Genomic DNA, 15,513 nt, shown 5'->3' with positions numbered 1-15,513 from the left:
CTGCCCACCCGATGCCACTGGCACCCCCTCCCCCAGCCGTGGCAACCCAAAGCGTGTCCAGGCACTGCCAGATGTTCCCTGGAGGGCACGATCACCCCCAGTCGCTGGAATGGCTTTCTCTTCCCTACCCGAGCCCACTCCCAAACATCTCTACCCAGTACTGGGAACTTTTATGAGACACCTCCTAATCCACTGGATTTTCCTCTTGTTCTGAGTGGCCTTCGGTAGTATTTTTGACTTCCTAGACTGTTATTATTCAGAACAATGCTCCTGTTGCCCTTGAAAAGAAATTCCTTTCAGCTAAATTTTGGGAGAGGGAGGAGAGGAGGCAGGTAAATATGCCTTTAGAGACATCTGTCTGTCTTAGTCTATGGAGGGTTTCAGACCGAATTCTGCACATCCAGGGTCTCTGTGAACTAGAGGGGGCTGTGGGTACTTGGAACTCACCTCCCTCTGCCATATTTTTACAAATGAAGAAAGGGGCCAGAAGGGGAAATAAATTGCTCAAAGTCATACATACTCCTAATCCTCCTTTTCTGAGGGCAGAGGCCAGTATGATTCTTCTTTGTCCAGCATGTCTGAAGAACTTTGGTCTTTAAACACGGATAATTTTCAGTGCTTTACAAGCGACAGTTTTGGCCAAACCATGCCAGTTCAGGCATGCAAATTTTATAAATGATAGAATACTGCAACCAATTAGTGCAAATGAACATTTATTGTGAAATATTCATCCTACCCTTTATTAGGTATTACATCATCAAAGCACTTTGTGGCAATGAAAATAGCTTTTTTAACCCCCTCTGATTCACCCAATATTCCATTAAAGCTGCAAAAAATGTGCAATCTGCTTGAAAAATAGGTTGCTCTTATTTACTCATTTGTGAAAAGTCAAAAATTAAAAAAGAAAATGATCCTAGCTTACAGGGCCTCTAGAGCCAATTTGCTTTTCCTGGTTCCCAGCTACTCCCCAGAATAATTAACAAAGATAATTTGTTTTAAATGCCTTTTTTATAAAACCAATGCACCTTTCCCCATATTATAATCATAAAAATTTTAAAAAGCCATTATTTACTTTCTTGGAAAAAAGGTGGCCAGCCGTTGTTTTTTGATTGGGAGCATGTGTATTTCCTGGGAGTTCACTTTCTTTAACTTTATGCTCCGGTTTTTGGTGGGTTTCCTGAGGGCCTCCGTGTTTCCCAAGGCCTCTTCTCCGGGGCTATTGGTGTCGGAGCCCTGAAACACGGAGTCTTCACGTCTGAAGGAGAAGTTTTTGGTGGACACCCCCGAGAGGCCTTTGATCTTGCCACAGAAGATGGTAGGCACACTGTCTTCAACTGAGACGATCACCTTGGCCGCCTGGGACTCGCTCACCATCTCCATGTGATTTTCAGCCTTGACCTCGCTGCTGGGCTGGCTGGGTGGCTCCGTGGTGTCGCTGCCGCCCCCGTGACTCTCCATGACAGATGCAGCCTCCTGTGTCGTGGCGGGGGCAAAGGGCACTTCCATGCCACTGGGCAGTTTCTCCAGCACCGGGTGACCTGGGCTGTCCACGGACCCGCTGCTGTTGTACAGTGTCTCGGGGGGAGGTTCAGGTTTCCGGTGGGTGGCCAGCGACAGGTCTAGGGCTGTGTCTTCCTGGCCCATTGCGGGGCTGACTTCGCCAGCCTTGAGCCAGGGCACCGACTTCATGGAGAGATCCAGGGCCTCGTTCTCACTCCCCATCTTGATGACGGTGTGGCGGCCGAGCTGGAAGTACTCCCGGGGCTGGAACAGGTCAAAGGGCTTTACTTCCTCCTTCTGGAGAGGGCTCTGGGGGCCTTTAAAGGGGTGGAGGCCGAAGGCAGATGGTGGCTTGGGGCAAGTCGGGCTGAACTTGGCTTCAGAGCTCTGAGGCACGGGGATGGGGATGGGGATGGGGAGTGGTACGGGCAGGGGCACGATCACCGGGTAGGGCACCAGGAGCGTGGCCGGCGGGACCAGGGGTGACAAGGGGGAGTTGAATGGCTGGGGGGGCACCGGGGCGTAGCCTGGGGGAGGCTGGCAGGGCGGGGGGCCGAGTGCGCCCTGGGCAGGAAACAGATTGTGGAGCACGGCTTCGAAGGGCAGCGGGGGCTCCTGCGGCTGGCTGGGGATCCGCAGATCCAGGAGCTGGGGTTGCGCCTCAGGGTCCCGGGCCCCCTGGAAGAGGTTGTTGTGGATGGCGCTGGAGGAGCCCGGGGCTTCCGGCGGCAGGACCAGTGGGGAGTTGAGGTGCTGGAACACGTGCTGCTCCAGCACCACTGGAAGCTGCACAGGCCCCTGCGCGGTCATCACGTACGTGGCGTTGCCGCTCTGGTTGAGCTCAGGCGCGGAGCTGCCCTCCACCTGCATGTGAATGGGCATCACCACGGGGCTCTCCCCCAGGCACAGGGGCTGCAGCACAGTGGCCGCCACCTTGAGAGCCACACCGCTCTGGGACTCGGCCGGGGGGTTCAGGATGGACGGGGCCGGCACGGTCACCAGCGCCTTCTTTACCAGGTCGGTGGAGTTGATGTTCCAGGCCTCGGTGGTGATCAGCTGGGCCATGCCATTCTCCAGTCTGTTATTGGTCAAGGCGGGGGAGGAGTCGCTCATGTCCATGGCGAGGTTCTGGGACTGCAGATCGTCCATCACTCGGCTCGGATGCCACTCGGCCTGCAACACAGAATACACCATGTGAAGCTTCCTTCTGAGACCATTTATAGCTGCCTCCAGAGCTCTCCCCACATCTCTTAAAAGTTTCCATGTCTCAGTTACCCGGGGAACACACCCATTTCTCAGTGTACACATACATGTGACAGCTATTTCCTAATATATACGAACACACCCATACGATCAGCTGTGCGTGGACAGCCCCAATTTAACAGACGATTAAACTATAAACACAGATGATGTCATGACTAAATAGCCGAGTGAGGTTGAACAGAGTATTGTGAAGCTGAATACGCACTCAGCTTATGTTTAGCCTTCAACAAACACAAAGTTTCATTCCACATCGCTGTATTGGACAGTTAAGATATGTGGAGATTGGACTTGTCCAAATTCAAATAGGGAGCTAAGACTTACTTTTCTTTAAGGAAAAAAACAGAGCTCTGCCATATTAGAATATTCTACAAAATTGGACAGGGGCCATCCCAGTTATGAAAAGCATTAAAAAAAAAAAAAACAAAAAAAAACAAACAACCTCTTTGTAGCAGCAATAATTCTTCCAAAAGAGCCTTGATGAGAGGAACACCAGTGTATTTATACAAGGGTCATTACAGTTGTCGCCCTCTCTCTGACCAATGGCACCTTCTTTCCTCCAGTCAGAGGAAAAGCCACTCTGAGGAGCAAGGGGGAGACGGGGTAACTTGTACAAACACTCATTGGGGTCCAGTGTCACTTTCCCAATCAGTCTGTCTGACCCTTCACCTCCCCTAACTTCTAGCTGTCAAGAGGAGGGGGTGTTGATGAATCTAGGGCTGTGGGGAAATGGAACTCTTGTTGGAAACAAACATCCTCAAAGGTGAGATATACTTTCTTGATGTCCTTGGCACCTCTGGCCACCTCCTAAGATGCCAAAGGAGCCCAGCACCGGTGCTTCCTGGAGGAAGCAGGGCTGCAGCTGCGATATGGCTCTCCATGGAAACACGTCCATATTTAGCCTTGTTACCATGGAGAAGGCAGGCACCATGTCTAACTCAGGGATCTGTGCAGCCCTGGAGTCTGGTGGGGCTCAATAATAATTCAATAATCCTCAGTCTTGCTGGGCAGGCCTTGGGCAACTCCAGTTCTTGACCTTACCTGTCTGAGCTGTCTAGACTTTTGTCCTGTGGTCAACTCATCCTTCTCCCCTCACCCCTCCATGACCAACACAATCTCCAAAACAGGAGAGGTGGCCCAGAACACCATGGGATTAGAAGTCAACCAATGAACCTTCCCTACAGGAAGGCGGCTTTAACAAATGAACAACCCTGTGATATTTCCAGACAATCACAACGTGTTGAATGCACAGAGCAAGGAATTTCTCTGAAGTAGGAGGAGGGGAGGGCAAGATAAAGGATGCTGTGCAAATGACTTTCTGCAGAAGGATGGGTGAGCGATACCCTGGGCTGGGCACACTGCAGAGCCTCTGAGGAAGGGTGCCAGAGCCCAGCTGCCTAGGGGCCAGGTGTGCTCCGGAGATGACCATGAGCTAGCCCAGTGTGCTGGCCAGTGATGCCCTTGGGGGCAGAGTGGCAAGGGGGCTTGCCCCAGGTAAAGGGTCTGCTTTTCCTGAGAGGAGTGCTCTCTTATTCAGTCCAGAAAGTGACATGCCTCCGATATACCTTTCATTCATTATTCCATGCATTCATTCAGCATTCATCCAAACAATCAATTTGCTGAATGCCTACTGCATGCCAGAGCTTTGCTGGGAGCTGGAGATGCTGTTGTGATCCTGGAGATGTTCATGCTTTCATGGGGACTATAGTCTAGTGGAGGAGCATGTCTTTGATCAGATAGAGACTGGCTAGCGTGAGAGGGCCTCAGAGTGAAGCCAGGAGAGGTAGCAGGCTTGGCAGGTCAGAGCTCTGTTGGCCATTCACATGCAGCCCTTGGAAGGCCCTTAGCGCCCCAGGCCTCCTCCAGAAGGGCCGCCCTGTCTGTCACAGTGGCCAGAACTCTGGGAGGGGTGACAGGAGCCTGAAGGGAAGCTGAGGTGGGGCTGGAGAGGACACGGACTGCAGCAGAGAAGGCACCCGCGACTGTCCATCTGAGGTGGCTTCTGAGGACCTGCGAGGCAAGCCACCAGAAGAAATCCCGTTCCCTGCTTCCCGTGAGTCTGGGGTTACCCCACTGAGAGACTGCTTCCTCATAAAGGGCTATACCGTCTGTCCTTCCAGATATGGGCCTCCCTCTCTCTCTGCCTTCCTCAGTCCCGTTCCCCCGCCCACCAAGAGCAAGAAGGCAAACTTTGGAGCATCATCTCCACCTTCTCTGGGCACACCCGTCAGCCCAGCTAGTGGCTCTCCTGTCTTCCCGCAACCCCACTCCTCTCCCTGCCTGGTCCTGGTTCTATGGCAGCTAATCCTCCAGCATCTTCCCGCTAAGTGTGAGGAAGCCACCTTGCCAGGTCAGGGTGTCACCCATGGGCCCCTGCTCCTTCCACGGGTGGTACCTGAAGGAAAGTTACATGGCTCAAAATAGCCTGGAGTTAAAAGTCCCCTCCAGGTCCTCCCCACCATTCTATGCAAAACAAAGAACTCTCTCACCCGAAGAAAAAATGGACATTAAGGTTGATTACGCCCAGCTCCCAGCCGGTTCAGCCTCTGGCCGATCTCCAAAATTCCTTGCCCCAGCTGTTTAAGAGATAACTACTCCGAACAAATCTTGGAGAAGAACAGGCCCCCTTAAGACAGTAGATTTCCACATGCATGCCTGTATATACTTACTCTTTTCTTGGATAAGTGCAGCAGCTCAGTAATCTGACTGCTGCCCCTTCTCGCCTCATTAAAGGTGTTCTGTTCCTGTAAAGTGCCGGTCTCGTTCTTTTTCTGAACCTTGCCTTCTCTAACTCCCTTACCCTACAGCACCCAGTGAGTTTCAGCTCTTGGCACCAGACCTGCAGGAGCCACGAGCCTCTGGGAACAGGACTGGGGACAGATGGATGCAGGAGAGGCCGGGGCACAGGTGGAGGTGAGCAGCGTGTGGCATCTCAGGGGCCAAGGACCTGGATCTCACTCCTGCCTTCTCCCGGCTCCACAGCTTTGGAGCTGCCTGACCACTCTGCTTCCCCACTATGGGCTGGGCAGCGGCTCCCCTCCAGTACCATGCAGGGCCCAGGGCTACCCTGCCTTTATCACACACACCTCCCAGGGGGCTCTTCCCCTCTTACTCTCTGCTCTCCCTTCCCTTGTTCACCCTGCCAGCAGGCGCCCCGACTCTGGGGGGCCTCAGTGGGTGACCCCGTTGTAGAAGCTGCTGCTGGAAGCCTCAGTGATGTCCTGAGGATAACCAGGTCAAGAGATGAGGGTTCAGAGGGCAAGTCTCTGTCTCTGAGAACAAGCCAGGAAGCCAGAGGGGCTGCCCAAGTGTGCTCCAGCCGAGGAGGCAGGGAATGCTTTGTTTGTGTATTTTAAGGTATTCTTTGCAAATGAATTTAAATGAGGTCAGCCATCCAGCCTGCACTATTACCCCTGGGGGCATGGGATGGGGGTGTAACGGGAGGGGAACTGGGCCCTGTGGACCTGCGGTTGCTGGAGACCCTTGCTTTCTTGGCCCACGGCCAGTTGCTGGGGCTGGAAGGCAGGGGGCTGGGGCCCACCCGGGTGTAGCCTGTGTGCCCGGCAGCCAGAGACTCTGGGGAGAAGGCTCAGGGCAGAGGGCAGCTAGGTAAGTGGGGCAGTAGTTGGGCTCAGAGACCTGTGGGGTCACAGAATTGCCACCTGAACCCCCTGCCTAACTATCACGAAGATCTAAGTACACACCACAGGGGCGTTGTCCCTGGGCTCTGCCCTCAGCTTGGCACCCCCTTGGGCCTTGACCTTCATGCAGCCGACTCCTGCTCACCCGTCACACTCCGAAGTCTCTGCCTCCCCCAACCCCACCGAGTTCCCGCCTTCCCTTGTCTAGTCCTCCCCTTCCCCCTCACGGCCAGCAAGAGAAACAGCTTCTCCTTTGCTCATCTTTATACCCATAACTGATGAACAGCAGGTGTTCCCCGAATCCTTTCAGAATGAGGGAGAGCATCAGTAAGTGTCTAGGCTGTGGAGCCCTATACTGAGGTCATAGAGCGATAAATCCAGAAGCTCCATGGCAACCACTGTCAGGAGCCATCTTGTCTCTCACGGGCCATCCTTTCCTAACTGGCCAGCTCCTGTCTCCATTCTCCATGTTAGTCAAAGTGGGCACTGAAGGACCCCCGAACAATGACCTATCACCACCTATTGCTATAGGAATTTTCTTTGTCCTAAGGCTATAAGATTGGCCGCATGCCCATGAAAGTGGCAGCTCTCCCTTGAGCTGGCCCACTCTTCTAACAGTGTCTCCCCTTCTAATAAAGTCTATTCTCCTTTCATTTTTTTCCCCACGTCTGGAAATTCTTTTTTCCAACCTGCTCTCAGATTGCCACACATAGGCCTTTCACAGCCTGGTGTTCTTGTAGCCAGGCTCTTGTCACATTTATAGAATCAGGGCAGGTCAAGGCTGGCAGGGCATGAAACCTCACACCACTATCCTCTTCTCAACCCTTCTTATTGATGAGGAGACCGTGACCCAGAAATTCTGATTACCACTCATCAGAGGCCAGTTATCACAGAGGTCACACACTTGCATTGTCCTAAGAACAGAGGGTTGGGCCCATAGGCCCCATGGAGGGGAACGTGGTAGCCAACCCTCTTGCTGGCCAGGCAGAGACTCTGATGATGATGAGGCAGGCAATGCAAAAGCACTTTCATGGACAGTGAAGAGTCCATCGGGGTGACCAGTGAATGGATTCGTCCTAGGGTCCTGTGTTTCTCTGATGCACACAGAAAAAGAAGACCAAGGCAAAGCGGCACATGTGCCGTTTCTCTCATAAGCAGTTACATTTGGGAAGAAGCTGACCTGGGGCCCAACTCCCGGCAGTCAGTAAGTGACCCGCCCTGCATCTGCACCCCACTGGGTGGCCTGCAAGCCAGGCCTGCCTCTCAGGCTTCCGCTTCCAGAGCATTGCACAGAGGACTCAATTTACCCTACGGGCTTCCATACAGACTGACATTTTTATGATAAGGATTCAACTATGGCTTAATTTCAAAGGTGAAAACACTTGACCACTCAGACTATTCTCTAGGTTATAGGTGCATCTATTTCCTTGTTGTGGGCATTTAACACCTAATCTCTCTCTCCATCTCTCTCTCTCTACACACACACACACACACACACACACACACACACACACACACGCTCACACACGCTCACACACTCAAATAACCTAATACCCTCAGCTACATCCTAAATGATCCCCTGGGAGCATGCCAGGGAGCCCTGTATCACCTTCTGGAGAGCATCTTGATTTCATGTTGTGAACTGAGAGCGTTTTCACCACAGAAGTGACTACCGAGCCAACCACAAAGCTAAGCACCCCTGAGGAGAGGTTTGAGGCCTAGGTTTCTGGGTCTGGTAGGCAGGGTTACCTCGCAGGAATCAAGCTGGGGACCACTGCCTGCTTTGGAACCCTGTGAGGATCCCGGAGCCACTGGAGTGAGGTCACAGGAAGGCGTGGAATTCTCCAGGCAAGAATACGGGAGTGGGTTGCCATTTGCCTCTCTCCTGAGGATCTTCCCAACCAAGGAATCGAACCCAGGTCGCCCACACTGTGGGCATATTCTTTACTATCTGCGCCACCAGGCATTGCAATTGTTCCCTTACAATGAAGCAGGGACGTCTCTGAGAAACTGTTTAAGATACATTGAGGGCGGGGCTCACTAGGCAGCCGGAATAGCTCAGTTGGGAGAGCGTTAGACTGAAGATCTAAAGGTCCCTGGTTCGATCCCGGGTTCTGGCAGAGCTGTTGTTTTCATCTACATCCAAGGAAAGGTGCAATTCTTGCAACCTCGTGATCTGAGCAAGTGTTTTCGCTGTCCATGGAATTCTCCAGGCAAGAATACTGGTGTGGGTTGCCATTCCCTTCACCAGGGGATCTTCCCGACACAGGAATTGAACCCATGTCTCCCGCATTGTGGGCATACTTTTTACTATCTGAGCCACCAGGCACTGCAATTGTTCCCTTACAATGAAGAAGCAGAGACTCCTCTGAGAAACTCTTTTAAGAATCTTGGGGCAGGGCAGGGCAGGTGGGTGGGGGTGGCGGCAGGGAGGGGGGCTCGCCAGGAGCCAGAATAATTCAGTTAGAAGAGTGTTAGACTGGAAATCTTAAAGGTTCCCGGTTCGATCCCAGTTTCCGGCAAAGCAGGTGTTTTTGTGTCCATCCAAAGGAAAGGCACACTTCTTGCAAACTCGTGATAGGACCTCTCTCAAAGACCTGTTTTAGCTTACATCCAGGAGGAGTCCTAATTCCAGTAAAAGAAAACCTTAGTCCCACAGTCGTGTCCGACTCTGTGACTCCATGGACCATAGTTGACCAGGTTCCCTCTGCCCACGGAATTCTCCAGGCAAGAATACTGGAGTGGGTTGCCATTTCCCTCTCTCCTGAGGATCTTCCCGACCCAGGAATCGAACCCAGGTCTCACACATTGCAGGCATATTCTTTACTACCTTGCGATCTGAGCTCTCTCATAGAGCAAGTGTTTTCGCTGTCCCGGGAATTCTCCAGGCAAGAATACTCGGATGGGTTCCCATTCCTTTCGCCAGGGGATCTTCCCGACACAGGAATTGAACCCATGTCTCCCGCACTGCGGGTATACTTTTTACTACCTGAGCCACCAGGCATTGCAATTGTTCCCTTACCATGAAGAAGCAGCGACTCGTCTGAGAAACTCTTTAAGATACGTTGCGGGGGCGGGGGTGTGGGGGCAGCTCGCCAGGAGCCAGAATAATTGTTAGAAGAGTGTTAGACTGGAAATCTTAAAGGTCCCCGGTTCGATCCCACTTTCCAGCAAAGCAGGTATTTTTGTGTTCATCCCAAGGAAAGGCACACTTCTTGCAACCTCGCAATATGAGCTCTCTCATAGAGCAAGTGTTTTCGCTGTCCGTGGAATTTTCCAGTCAAGAACACTGGAGTGGGTTGCCATTTCCCTCTCTCCTAGGATCTTCCTGACCCAGGAATCGAACCCAGGTCTCCTGCACTGCGGGCATATTCTTTACTATCTGAGCCACCAGGCATTGCAATCGTTGCCTTAAAATCAAGAAGCAAGGACGTCTCTGAGAAACTGTTTAAGATAAATCCAAGGCGGGGTTCTCTAGGCAGCCGGAATAGCTCAGTTGGGAGAGCGTTAGACTCTAGATCTAAAGGCCCTCGGTTCGACCCCGGGTTCCGGCAAAGCCACTCTTTTCGTCTACATCCCAAGGAAAGGCACACTTCTTGCAACCTCGGGATCTGAGCTTTCTCAAAGACCAAGTGTTTTAGCTTACACCCAGGAGGAGTCCTATATCCACCCAGGAGGAGTCCTATATCCAGTGAAGGAAAATGTTAGTCGCACAGTCATGCGACTCAATACACACTGAGGGCGGGGCTTGCTAGGGGGCCGGAATAGCTCCGTTGGGAGAGCGTTAGACTCTAGATCTAAAGGCCCTCGGTTCGACCCCGGGTTCCGGCAAAGCCATTCTTTTCGTCTACATCCCAAGGAAAGGCACACTTCTTGCAACCTCGGGATCTGAGCTTTCTCAAAGACCAAGTGTTTTAGCTTACACCCAGGAGGAGTCCTATATCCACCCAGGAGGAGTCCTATATCCAGTGAAGGAAAATGTTAGTCGCACAGTCATACGACTCAATACACATTGAGGGCGGGGCTTGCTAGGGGGCCGGAATAGCTCCGTTGGGAGAGCGTTAGCCTGAAAATTTAAAGGTCCTTGCTTCAATCCCGTGTTCCGACAGAATCAGTGTTTTCACCTACATCCAAGTGAAGCTGCTCAGTAGTGTCCGACTCTTTGTGACCCCGTGGACTGTAGCCCACCAGGCTCCTCCGTCCATGGGATTCTCCAGGCAAGAATACTGGAGTGGGTTGCCATGTTCCTTCTCCAGGGGATCTTCCGACCCAGGAGTCGAACCCAACTCTCCCACACTGCGGGCATATTCTTTACTATCTGAGCCACCAGGCATTGCAATTGTTCCCTTACAATGAAGCAGGGACGCCTCTGAGAAACTGTTTAAGATACATTGAGCTTGGGGCTCACTAGGCAGCCGGAATAGCTCAGTTGGGAGAGCGTTAGACTGAAGATCTAAAGGTCCCTGGTTCGATCCCGGGTTCTGGCAGATGTTGTTTTCATCTACATCCAAGGAAAGGTGCAATTCTTGCAACCTCGCGATCTGAGCTCTCTCATAGAGCAAGTGTTTTCCCTCTCTGTGGAATTCTCCAGGCAAGAATACTTGGGTGGGTTGCCATTCCCTTCGCCAGGGGATGTTCCCGACCCAGGAATCGAACCCATGTCTCCCGCATTGCAGACATATATTTTAGTATCTGAGCCACCAGGCATTGCAATTGTTCCCTTACCATGAAGAAGCAGCGACTCGTCTGAGAAACACTTTATGATACCTTGCGGGGGAGGTGGGGGGGGGCGTGGCTCGCCAAGAGCCAGAATAATTCAGTTAGTTAGAAGAGTGTTAGACTGGAAATCTTAAAGGTCCCCGGTTCGATCCCGCTTTCCAGCAAAGCAGGTGTTTTTGTGTTCATCCCAAGGAAAGGCACACTTCTTGCAACCTCGCGATATGAGCTCTCTCATAGAGCAAGTGTTTTCGCTGTCCGTGGAATTCTCCAGTCAAGAATACTGGAGTGGGTTGCCATTTCCCTCTCTCCTGAGGATCTTCCTGAACCCGGAATCGAACCCAGGTCTCCTGCATTGCGGGCATATTCTTTACAATCTGAGCCATCAGGCATTGCAAGTGTTCCCTTACAATGAAGAAGCAAGGACGTCTCTGAGAAACTGTTTAATATTCATTGAGGGCGGGGCTTGCTAGGGAGCCGGAATAGCTCAGTTGGGAGAGTGTTAGACTCTAGATCTAAAGGTCCTTGGTTCGACCCCAGGTTCCGGCAAAGCCACTCTTTTCGTCTACATCCCAAGGAAAGGCACACTTCTTGCAACCTCGGGATCTGAGCTTTCTCAAAGACCAAGTGTTTTAGCTTACACCCAGGAGGAGTCCTATATCCAGTGAAGGAAAATGTTAGTCGCACAGTCGTGCGACTCAATACACATTGAGGGCGGGGCTTGCTAGGGGGCCGGAATAGCTCCGTTGGGAGAGCGTTAGCCTGAAAATCTAAAGGTCCTTGCTTCAATCCCGTGTTCCGACAGAATCAGTGTTATCATCTACATCCAAGTGAAGCTGCTCAGTAGTGTCCGACTCTTTGTGACCCCATGGACTGTAGCCCACCAGGCTCCTCCGTCCATGGGATTCTCAAGGCAAGAATACAGGAGTGGGTTGACATTTCCCTTTCTCCTGAGGATCTTCCCAACCCAGGAATCGAACCCAATTCTCCCACATTGCGGCCAAATTCTTTACTATCTGAGCCACCAGGCATTGCAATTGTTCCCTTACAATGAAGAAGCAGCGACTCCTCTGAGAAACTCCTTAACATATGTTGCTCAGCGGGGTGGGGTCCGGGGGGTGGCTCGCCAGGAGTCAGAATAATTCAGTTAGTTAGAAGAGTGTTAGACTGGAAATCTTAAAGGTCTCCGGTTCGATCCCGGTTTCCGGCAAAGCAGGTGCTTTTGTGTCCATCCCAAGGAAAGGCACACTTCTTGCAACCTCACGATATGAGCTCTCTCATAGAGCAAGTGTTTTCACTGTCCGTGGAATTCTCCAGTCAAGCATACTGGAATGGGTTGCCATTTCCCTCTCTCCTAAGGATCTTCCTGACCCAGGAATCGAACCCAGGTCTCCTGCATTGCGGGCATATTCTTTACTATCTGAGCCACCAGGCATTGCAAGTGTTCCCTTACCATGAAGCAGGGACGCCTCTGAGAAACTGTTTAAGATACATCGAGGGCGGGGCTCTCTAGGCAGCCGGAATAGCTCATTTGGGAGAGCGTTAGACTGAAAATGTAAAGGTCCCTGGTTCTGTGAGGCGAGCAGAAGTAACGCCATGGTAGGCAGCTTAGATTAGGAGTAGGCCTTCCTACTTCTGGGTGGTAAGATTATCAGGCCACCTGGATACAACCAATCAGCTTTCGCTTAACACTGACTGCTGTTTGCCAATTAGGAAATTAGGAACGGGGAGGAAACCCCCGGTAAAGTCCTGCACGTGCAAAAGTTTTGACCAATGAAATTGCTTTGCAAACTTGTAACCAATCCGCTTAAACCAACTACCAATGGCGTGTGCTCACCCTATAAATTTGTGTAACAGCTTGGGCTCGGGGCTCTCTGACTCCGCACCACTGCGTTGGATGCAGCAGGAGCCCTGACTCGAGTCAGCAATAAACTTCCCTTTTTGCGAGTTGCATTGTCTGGGAGCCTTCTCTCTTCCTGCTCAGGGATTCGGACATCGGGCATAACATTTGGGGGCTTGTCCGGGATCCCTTGACTGGGGAAAGAGAACACTTCCAGGACAGAGGGGAAGGATAGATAATAACACCAGTGCTCAGGCAGGACAGGAAATTCCAGTGTAAATCCAAGGCCCTGCTGTGAAGCAGGAAGGTATCTGGCACAGGAGAAAGCTTTCTATAGAGGGTTGGGAACGGACTGGACATTCCAGCCGGCGCAAGACCGAGGCCAGCGAGTGCACTGGAAGGCAGCTGGGTCTGCAGGAAGGAGAGTTTCTCTCCTGATCCCGTCTGGTGAGCAGTGGAGGAAAACTCAGGGGGCGCAAAAACCCAGCGCTGTGTTGTCAGCCGACGTTTGTCTGTCCGTGTGTTTCTCTTCCGCTCTCCGTGTTTGTGTGTGTGCCGGCATTGTCTCTGGTCTCGTTCTCTTCTGGTGCATCATTCTCTTCCTTCTCCCCTTCTTCTCTGATCTGCCTTCAACTCCTACTCTTTTCAGGAGTTTCAGTGAACAGGCGAATGGTTGTGGGGGCAATTGATGAGTCCCGGCCAGGGCTACACTCTGGCAGACTCTGAAGGCCCTACAATAAGTGAGCCTCAGTAACTAGAGCCTGACAGGGTGAAACTCTCCTTTAACATCCTTAACTGAGGACGTGGCCTAAATTCTTTGTGTGGGCGTGGGTCAGGCACTTAAAGGCCATTAGGGCGCCTGCCACTTGAAGACTCCCGTGAGAGGATAAGGGGGTCACGGAACGGGCTATAAACCCCTAGGGTGCCCGCCCCCAGCAAGAAAACTTCCGTGCAATGACACAGGCATATAAACAGTTCCAAAAGCATACCATAAGCCTAACCTCTTGGCCGCCACCACTCCTGGTAGGATTTTTGGTGGTCGTTCTCAGTGACTTCCTCTCTCCCTCTCTCTTCCCTACCATTTATTCTTTGACCATGGGTCAGGGGGAATCTACCCCACTTTCCCTCATGACTGACCATTTTTTGGCTGCAGAGTGGCCCTTTTCCACAAGTGACCTGTACAATTGGAAGACCTCAAACCCTCCTTTCTCAGAGAAACCCCAAGGCCTCATTGACCTCTTAGATTCCATTTTGTTCACTCACAACCCCACCTGGGACGACTGTCAGCAGCTGTTGCAGGTGCTCTTCACCACAGAAGAACGGGAGCGAGTTCTGGCAGAGGCGTGGAAACGGGTCCTGGGGGCCGACGGGAGGCCAACCGCCCAGCCTCATCTCGTGCATGAGGGGTTTCCTCTGTTGTGGCCTAACTGGGATTTTGAGCGAGCAGAAGGTAGGGAGCATCTTTGAGTGTACCGCCAGACTCTGATGGCAGGCCTGAGGGCCACAGCAAGAAAGCTGACAAATTTGGCAAAGGTAAATTTAGTAAGGCAAGAGCCCACTGAGAGCCTGGCAGCCTTCCTAGAGAGGCTGATGGAAGCTTTCAGGCAATATACACCTGTGGACCCCCAGGCTGAGGAGTCATGCGCTGCAGTTTTGTTAGCATTTGTAAATCAGGCAGCCCCAGATATTAGGAAGAAATTACAAAAGATAGAGGGATTGGGAGAACAGATGATACAGGATCTACTGAAAGCAGCTGAAAAGGTATTTAATAATAGGGAGACCCCAGAAGAAAGGGAAGAATGAATTCGACGGGAGGAAAGGGAATTAGCTGAGAGGATCAGGAAGGAAGATAGAGAACATAGAGCGAGGGAAAACCGGAAGAACCAGAGGGAGATAGCCCAGATTCTTTTTGCAGGGATAAAGGCCGGAACAGAATTGAGGGAACCTCGAGACCCCCGGATGAGAGAAAAAGAGAAACCAAAAAGGCAGGCCCTAAAGAAAGATCAGTGCGCCTACTGCAAAGAACAGGGGCACTGGAAAAATGAGTGCCCTAAGAGGGACCCAAGGAGAGGAACGACCCAGAGAGAGAAAATCTCCCCTAGAACTCAAGTTCTACATGGGGGGGAAGACAGTGACTGGGGGAGTCAAGACTCGGCACCCCTCCCCGAGTCCTGGGTAACCATACATATGGAGGGGAAACTCGTTGGCTTCATGGTAGATACTGGTGCCCAACACTCTGTTTTAAATAAAAAACTGGGACCAATGTCTAAGAAAACCAGCTTGGTGCAAGGAGCCACGGGGACAAAAAGATATTATTGGATCACAGAACGAAAAGTAGATCTGGGGACCCACCAGGTGTCCCATTCGTTTTTGGTGATACCAGAATGCCCAGCCCCTCTACTTGGAAGAGACTTGTTGACTAAAGTTAATGCTCAGATTCATTTTGACCCTGGGAGAATGACAGTCACAGATGGACTTGGACAGCCGCCGATACGTGTCTTATCCCTAGCCTTAAGAGATGAATACAGACTTTTTGTGCCTAAGCCCTCAGAGACC

General features: G+C 51.9%; 1 protein-coding gene and 2 non-coding genes across 4 annotated transcripts in view; 2 read left to right on the top strand and 1 right to left on the bottom strand.

The window, feature by feature from the left end:
- Positions 1-696: 696 nt before the first annotated feature.
- Positions 697-15,513, bottom strand: part of RAI2 (retinoic acid induced 2) — a 79,618-nt gene continuing 64,801 nt past the window's right edge. For both annotated transcript variants that reach the window (XM_043896980.1, XM_043896979.1), the window contains exon 2: positions 697-2,673. In XM_043896980.1, coding sequence (XP_043752915.1) covers positions 1,069-2,649 — 1,581 coding nt within the window. In that variant the 5' untranslated portion in view covers positions 2,650-2,673 and the 3' untranslated portion in view covers positions 697-1,068. The remainder of the gene's footprint in view (positions 2,674-15,513) is intronic.
- On the top strand, positions 8,449-8,521 carry TRNAF-GAA. Its single transcript has one exon. It is a non-coding gene; the product is annotated as a tRNA-Phe (tRNA).
- Positions 10,816-10,888, top strand: TRNAF-GAA. Its single transcript has one exon. It is a non-coding gene; the product is annotated as a tRNA-Phe (tRNA).

The sequence above is a fragment of the Cervus elaphus genome, chromosome X, assembly GCF_910594005.1.
Source record: "Cervus elaphus chromosome X, mCerEla1.1, whole genome shotgun sequence".
NCBI classification, from domain to species: domain Eukaryota; kingdom Metazoa; phylum Chordata; class Mammalia; order Artiodactyla; family Cervidae; genus Cervus; species Cervus elaphus.
The sequence above is the reverse complement of the archived record's forward strand: the minus strand, read 5'-3'. Positions and strand labels throughout refer to the sequence as shown.